Source organism: Ornithodoros turicata, unplaced genomic scaffold (genome assembly GCF_037126465.1).
Source record: "Ornithodoros turicata isolate Travis unplaced genomic scaffold, ASM3712646v1 Chromosome58, whole genome shotgun sequence".
Taxonomy (NCBI): domain Eukaryota; kingdom Metazoa; phylum Arthropoda; class Arachnida; order Ixodida; family Argasidae; genus Ornithodoros; species Ornithodoros turicata.
In genome coordinates, this window is record NW_026999385.1 from 812732 (window position 1) to 820996 (window position 8265).

Here is an 8265-nt window from a genome sequence, read left to right on the forward strand (position 1 = left end):
CTAGTGTGGTTCAAAATCGCACATCTAAATACACAGAAACGCAGAAAATGTGGTGACTAGCGGCATCTGCCGTACGCGTTTGAAACCACCTGCAGCTTCGCGTTGCAAGAGGTTGCCGAGAGATGGCACGGGTTCCTATGTGCTGATCACGTGATCACGTAGCGGTTCTCTGACCTCCCTGACTTACGAAACGTTGGTCCCGTGCGTGATTCCGTATACGCAGGTTCCTGGCGCGTGTATTTTTGTTGATCGTACGGTTATATTGTGTCCGTTTGGCTGAATTTCATGCTGAGGAGTTGCATTATTCTCCGTTGGGTGTGCCCTGCGCCCTGTCCCTTCGGTCGGCAGTTAGGTAGCGGAGTACCGCTATTCGCTACTCCTCTGAAACGCCGCTACTCATTCCGAAACGTAGCGCGGTACCGCTACCGGAAGGAAATATGTACCGGCGCTACTGCCAAGCTGCCTCGTAAGATATTTTTTTAATGACGAACATGTAACCATGATGAGTAGAGCCCACACAACGCTTAGGCAATAAAATATTGTTTTATGCAGGAACAAGAACCATGGAAAATGTCGATACCAGCTCTGAACTTTATTATTGGCAGAATAAGAGCGTACAGAAATTAGAAAATATCACTTTAGTCATGCCGGATTGTGACACGGATACTGCCTTGTCGAAGTGAAATGGCGTGGAATACGAGTTACTTCTTTTGTCTCGCCCACTAAAGTAGCCGGAAAGTAGCGGTAGCAGCATCGGACACATTACCAAAATTTTTCTATTAATTATCTATTAATTAATCTATTTTTATTTTTTCAAATAAACTTTGAAAATTGCCAAGTGAACCTCACTTTTTCACAGAAATATGAAGTCCTCCAGGGGATAACGACAGGCCCCCCAAAAAATTAGTACAAACTCGGCTTTAGCACCGCCTGCTTGATTGTCACAAAGGAGAGCCCGCGGTATTTGAGGGGAGAGGGGGAAGTGCTCCCGCCTTTCGTTTTACCCGTGGTTTTACCTAGAGTTTTACCTTCCTTTGGGCCGCGTTGACCTTGATGCTGGTGACAACCCTCTTATCACAAAGAATACAACCGTCCTTATCATAAGGGCCAAAACAAAGGCGGGGACACTTTCTCGTCTAGACTTAGATTTCGTGTACGGTTCTCTGCGAAAATCAAGCAGGCGGGGCTACAGCGTGATTTTTACTTTTTTTTCGACTATTTTTGTTGCGATACTGTGCATAGTCTTTGTTGAGTCTGCGGTTATCAGTGGAGGACATCATATTCTTGTAAAAAAAAAAAAGTAAGGTTCGCTTGGCAATTTTCAAAGTTCAATTGAAAAAAAAAATTTCCCCCCGCAATTATTGTCCAAAGCCTTCTGTATTCCGGCATTGCATGATCTCGAAAAGCTTCCGTGAAACGTTCCTTCCATCTCCAACGTCCTTGACTTTTGCAAGTGAACATGTACGCCTCCTTACATATGTGGCTTCCCAGCTAATAGTTCTTCTTATGAAGCCACAAAAACGTGGTAGTTAGTCGTTAGTCAGTTAAATAACTTAATAAAATAAAAATAAAAACATTGTATTTCTGTAACCATGTCAACTGTTTTACATGGCATATCGTATCACCAAAAATGCAATTCATCTTCCTGAAGTTGTACAAGTTGATGCATAACTTTCCCATCAAGACAAGAAGAAAAAAAAAAGGGTGCCGCGGAAAATGTGTGATCAACGGCATTTAGACACGACCGAGCTACGGCAGACGAGGACAGTACGTAAAGGACAGAAAAGCACCACACCGCCCTTTTCCGCATTGTCCTCGTCTGCCGTAGCTCCGTCGCGTCTGAAATGTCATACCAACCCAACACTGCGTTGTTAGACAACGACATTTGTTTGCGTGATATACACTAACACAACTACGTGGGGGCTTGAGTGTCTGCCCCACTGCCCCTCGGAACTTTATCATGCTGGGGCAAGGTCCCCTCCAAGCAGTCTATCCAGCTGACGCTCAGGACGAACGTTTCGTGGGATATCCTAATGGTCGCGTGCTCAATGTGTAGACAACCTCTCGCTCGTCTAGATGCTCAAAACACACGACTGCTCTGGAGCATCTTTACTTGGCGACTGCTGCTCCTCCTTCGAGGATGTACAAGATATTGGATATACATACATATGTTCGGGTGCCTCTTCTGAGTCACGCGGCGAACTGGCTTTTCCTCTTCGGGCTAAAGCGCGCGAGTACAACGTTATGAGTACTTGGGTGTCATAATTAAAAGCTATCTAAAATTGGCTAGCAAACCTGTTCTAAAGCTATACTCGATGACCTTGGGTGTGGAAAGATAATTTTCGATTTTGGGAGTGAACATAAAAAGGAAATAGCAGTAGCGTGTCATATGCGTCGCATGTTTCTCTCAGGGAAGTCACAGCTAGTGAGAGTACGTCAATCAGCTACGTGTCTGTGAGAAACTTGCTTTTATTTCGTTGCATTTCTCCATATCGTGTTCATAGGATTGTCATTACCTTCACGTTATTGTCATAATATTAGTATAGGCTCAGTATATAGTAAAGGGGATAAGCCCATGAACGGAGAACCTGTTTCATGACCGTAACTGATCGCAGTTGTCTCGCGACGTAAAGCTTCGAATTATTATTATTATGACAGTAGCTATCGGCGTTGCCTTCGCAAACAGCGAAGAATGGTTGTAGGAAACAATATCCCCGAAAAAAAAAAAAGGTCCGTACACCGAAACTTCCACACCGAAATGTCCCGTTCCCGCCCCAAAAATGTCCCCTACTGACCGCGTTATTCAGGCTACCAGCGGTATTCCTGCGGCTAATTTCAGAGTTAGCTAATTCCTAAAGTGCGAATGCCACGAGGAACTCCTCGTGTAGTGGCTCAAGTATAATTATTGCGGGACAGGGAAGAAAACATTTCCGCATCCGTTCTAACGAAACAAAATACAAGACTACAACAACACACGCACACGAAGACATGATGATGGCGTGGGGCTCATGCCGGCCAGCAGGCTGAAAAGATCACAGACGTTTTTACCAGATGTACGTTTTCTTGTATTTGCGTTCACGCTTTTCTGCTTTTCGTAACCGATTGTGCACCCCGATGCTTTGGAGAATTGTTTTTGCGTGACAGTAAAATCCCGAGACGAGGGACGACGAAAGGCAAGGGATGAAAAATCGGCGTTCGATGAAACGGCGTTGGGTAAAATGCCCCAGTCGAAATGACGAAATGAAAACCCAGTCACATTTCCCTAATGTATCAATTTCGCGTGTGACGTTGTCCCGGTCTACGTTCCTCAGTACACTGTATTCCAAAGATAAGAATAATATAACTACCATAATGCTACTGTATTCTCGTACTGTTGTGTCGACTGTATTTGCTTGGCTGGTTGGTTATGTGTATCAAGCGTAAAACAACATCATAGAAACAAAGCACAACAATAGGCTCGATTCATAACAACGGCGCCCTTCGCTGCGCATGACGAATCAACTTCGGTCTCCCAGTGCCACTGACAACTTCTATGACAGCGAAGCCTGTTAGGGGCGGAAAGCAGGCTGTTACAAAACAATTGTCAGTGTTAGGCGTGAATACTATTGCCCAGAGAGAAAATAATATAAGCCAATCCCCTTCCCCAGAGCACGCGCGTCTTTGTCTCATTCCTTTTTCTTTCCAACTAGTTTCTTTTCTACATGTGGGGGAACTGAACGAAGAACCGGAACATGGAAGGAGGGGGCACCACGGTAAATGTTTATTATGTAGGCAAGGGGAAGGAGTGCTGTCGCATCCATTTTGCTACGAGGAATTGTTGTCGCACGATAACTATCTTGCAATGCAAATGCAATTTCTTGGATTGAACTCTGAAGTCTGTAGAAGGATCTTCCGTTTACTCCCATCGTCTCACGACAAACTGTGGGCAATCAGCGCCGCGTAATGCGATGGAGACGACTGAAATAAACTAGTGAAATGACCACATTTCGTGGCAAAGATCACACTTCTCGTCATCTCACAACGCGATAACACGAATCGCAGCCAAATAGAAAAAAAAGTTATCGACACCTACTAGTCACGGCCGCTACTATGCGGTATAAGGACAGGTTACATTAGCGTATAATCGCCGACTTCCCTCTGGCCTCCGTGTCTCTGGTTCCTCCTTCTTCAAGTATGCACCAGCTTGTCAGCGTCCTCTCTCTTTTATCAGTCATTCCCTATTTTACTTCGGTTATGCCATTCCTTTGATTCTTATTATTTTGTGTGCGCACTGTGAGTTGAACTTCTAGTTTCAACAGAATTGGTAATTTCATAATTCATTTAAAGAAATCCTGTTTCTGTAAGCTGTATTGAGATAAAACTGCTACCGATCGGCACTGCTGACTGCAATTATTTAGTCCATTTTTTATGACGGCTGTTTGACCATTGTGCCATTTGAGATATATATTTTTATATATCTCAAATATATTTCATCTTGCATAGTCTTCGTCACACGCTACGCGCGCGGCAGCTACCACTGTGCTACTCAAAACACGAAAGTACGAAAATCAACTCGCCGTCTTGCACGACAGTTTCAAAAGACTTTTACGAGACAATCGTCCCTTCTACACAGGCATAAACACCGGGAACAATAGCATAGAGGAGAGCCCCAAGGTCAAAGTGTACAGTCCCTAGCTGCCCCACGCGTAACGGGGTCATCCACGGAAACCGCGATGGTGGCGCCCCGTCGTAGGAAGCCCGTAAGTACATTCAAGATGGCTACCGTGAGACCGTAGCCTTAACACCGCATTCGCATAAACCGGGTGTTAGCCATGAAAGGAACGCCGTCCACATGTTCTCGTGGAACAGACGAGGGAGCTAAACCTTACGTGTAACAGCACGGTACAATTATTGATATTTCTACACTGTTCATAGGAAGGAAGAAAAAAAAAACATTTGAGTATGTAGTACTCACGATGAAGCGGTCTCCACAGCTGCAGCAGTGCCGCAATCGCATGACACCTGTCCGGCCGTACTGAAGCCGCTGACGCTCACTGTAATTTATTTTGTCGCATGTCACGCTAATAACATAAGGGGCAAAAATGTCACTTCGGACATGCTGAGACGAACGCGAAAACTCAAAACACGGCAGACAAGTGCGAACGCTGCATCAGGAAGCAGCAAGCGATCGTTACAAAGTGTTCAAACGCGTCCTTCACCAGGGGAGTAGGAACGCGCAAAAATGCAAATATAAGAATTCCAAATTAGCTTTTGTTAACACTGACGAACCTTACAAAAAATAGAAATATGATTTTCTACTATAAAGTTTCTTTCCGACCGCCCCCATACCTTTGTTTTGTAATCTTCATATACATTATTACAAACCTATCCCGGTACCGAAACCGAAACTTCCCCCAAACATGTCAGCTGGTGGAGCTTGAACTGGCACCACTCCACTTTCCAGTTGCCACTCGCCCAGCTTGAACTGGCACCAGTTCATCTCCAGTTGCCACCAGCCCAGTTTGAACTGGCCCCACTCCACTTTCCAGTTACCACCAGCCCAACTTTAACTGGTTCCACTTCATGTCCAGTTGCCACCACCCCAGCTTGAACTGGTACCACTTCATGTCCAGTTGCCACCATCCCAGCCTGAACTGGTACCACTTCACTTTCCAGTTGTCAAAACCCCAGTTTGAACTGGTACCACTTCATGTCCACTTGCCACTCGCCCAGCTTGAACTGGTACCACTTCATGTCCAGTTACCACCAGCCCAGCTTGAACTGGTTCCACTTCATGTCCAGTTGCCAGCATCTCAGCTTGAACTGGTACCACTTTAGTTTCCAGTTGCCGCCAGTTTGGTCGTTCCAGTTCATGACCAGTTGGAAGCAACTGCGAACAAACTAGTACCAGTTGACTTCCCAGTTCATTTTTTCGCCTGGGAAGACGCGACTCCTCTTGTCATGCCACAACCCACGTATTTGCTAAGGTTTTTCCGAAGCTCTGCAGAACCTTGTGTGCGAGAACAGTATTACGGACTGGCACACTTTTGACTTGATATCGACATCTAAACTTAACCACTGCCACAATTCACTGAACCCTTCTCTGCGCGAAACAATGCACTCAACTCATCCATTTTAATTCAGTTGCAGAAGGCTACCGATTATCAATTCAGGAGCACAATCTCCCCGGATCCCGGCGTCGGGAAAGTGGCGCCCCCATCGCCCGGCAGTGTTGCCGCAATAGCCCTCTCCCGCAATTACGGTAGGGTCGCTGCGGGAGAGTTGACCCCCACGTAGAGGTGTGTGGCTGTCCCGTGTCTGGGGAAAGGAGGATCCTGGTGGTTGAGCGGTCCCAGAGGTGCTTTTGATCCTTCGGGGCCCCTCTGGAAAAGCAACACACCACTTTGGCCTCTGCTTCCCATAGACGGGTGGTCCTGGAAGGCCCGGCCAGGACTATTCAGCCTAGTCGCCATCTCCCACGCTCATTTCTTTCTCGTTTGTGTTCTTCTCTCGCTTCTCATCTTTCCTTTTTCACCTTCACTGGCGGCGAGGGTCAACCTTGTGCGGTCTTTCTCTCCTCTGAAACCTGCACTAGGCTATAGTGCAGAGGTACGTGTTAGCGTGCTGGACACGTTCCCTTGGTTGGGCTCGATGGTGGGCGACACGCCTACTGCACTGAATCTTGATACTCTTTTATGGAAACATCACAATCAAACAAATCTGATCGGCGCCTGAAAAGGAGCCGCACCGAGCGACAAACACTCAATATCACTGACTTATCGCAAGAACCCCGGTTCCCCAAGTTTTTGATTGTTCAGCCAAGTGATGAAAACACCTCCTTGGCAAAAGTATCACCATTTCTCGTGGCAAAGGCTCTTGAGCAGGTAATGGGCAAATCCTATCAAGCGAAGAAATTGAGCTCAGGTTCCATCCAAGTGGAAGTACATACAGAGCAGCAAAGCGTAGCATTTCAGTCACTGAAAGAGATAGGAGACACACCAGTAACAGTCAGTAGACATCGTGCACTCAACATTGTAAAGGGTGTAATATCTGAGGGTGAACTGCTTTCCTGTTCGGAATCGGAAATTGAAGAGGGCATGAAAGATCAGGGAGTTGTGACAGCAAAAAGAATAGTCATACGGAGAGATGGCAAAGAGATCCAAACTAAACACATTGTACTCTCATTCAAGCTTCATTCACTACCCTCAAGTGTCAAAGCCGGCGACCGTAATTGTAACATGAGACCTTACGTTCCAAACCCAATGCCTTGCTTTAAGTGTCAGCGTTTTGGGCACAGTTCACAAGTCTGCCGTGGGAATTTCGTTTGCCCAAAATGTGACGGGAAGGACCATACTCCAGAAAGCTGCAGGAATGAGTTCCATTGTGCAAACTGTGAGGGAAACCATCCGGTGTACTCAAGGTCAGGTCCCCGTTGGAATGACGAGAAAGAGATAATTAGAATCAAGACCGAGCACAATCTCAAATATAAAGCTGCAAAGGCACAACTTGACTTTGCAAAGAAATGTAGTTTTTCCGACGTGGTGCGCAGGAAGGTGGCACCACCGAAGAGGTCTGTGGAGACTCAGACCTGTTTTCAGGTAACTGAGACTTTACTCCACACCCTCCAGCAGGATGTGGGAGACACGCAAGTGCCTCCCACGTTGCCAGTGGCCAATCAAGAGACTGGCCACAACAGAGGAGCCACGACCTCGTCTAAGGTCGATGGCACACAATCTGTTTGGGACGGGAACTTAAAGGTCCCTTCAAGCACAGGTTCAAGGTCTTGAGTACAGTCGACTGCTCACTCATTCAATAAGCGGTAGACAAAGAAATACGGTGGAGTGAATTTCTTTTATTTACACACGTGTTGGATGTGACATAATAAATATGTAAACGATACACCTCATTTACCTTTTCAGTCTTTGAATTAGTAAGTCATAAGATCACATCGTCGTTAACTCGATTGCGATATTTTACTTTTGTCAGGCTTTCTCTTTGTGTATAAACATTCACTACTAAAGACAAATGAACGATGATTTCATGGTTAGCTGCTCATCGTTATCGCATTAACATCACAACTAGAAAACACATGACACCAGATAACTCATATGCCATTCACGCAAAGCAGTGCTCACTGTGTATATGACTTCTTGCCACATAGATAGCACATTCTGCCTTGTAAGGCCATGGAATATTGGAAACATCAGACGTCTATAGCCAGCAAGGAAACAAGGGTATAAGCTGTACTGTGTGAAGAGCTACAGGACCTTTACTTTCCCCCCTCCC

The 8265-nt window shown here is 46.0% G+C and overlaps 1 protein-coding gene across 1 annotated transcript; it reads left to right on the plus strand.

Moving 5' to 3' along the window:
* Nucleotides 1-6866: 6866 nt before the first annotated feature.
* On the plus strand, nt 6867-7766 carry LOC135374435 (uncharacterized). The gene has a single exon (XM_064607396.1). The coding sequence runs from the start codon at nt 6867-6869 to the stop codon at nt 7764-7766; it is 900 nt and encodes a 299-aa protein (XP_064463466.1).
* Nucleotides 7767-8265: the final 499 nt, after the last annotated feature.

Bases quoted from the DNA above. Each gene is read 5' to 3' on its own strand.
- LOC135374435 (XM_064607396.1), top strand. From the start codon at position 6,867: ATGGGCAAATCCTATCAAGCGAAGAAATTGAGCTCAGGTTCCATCCAA.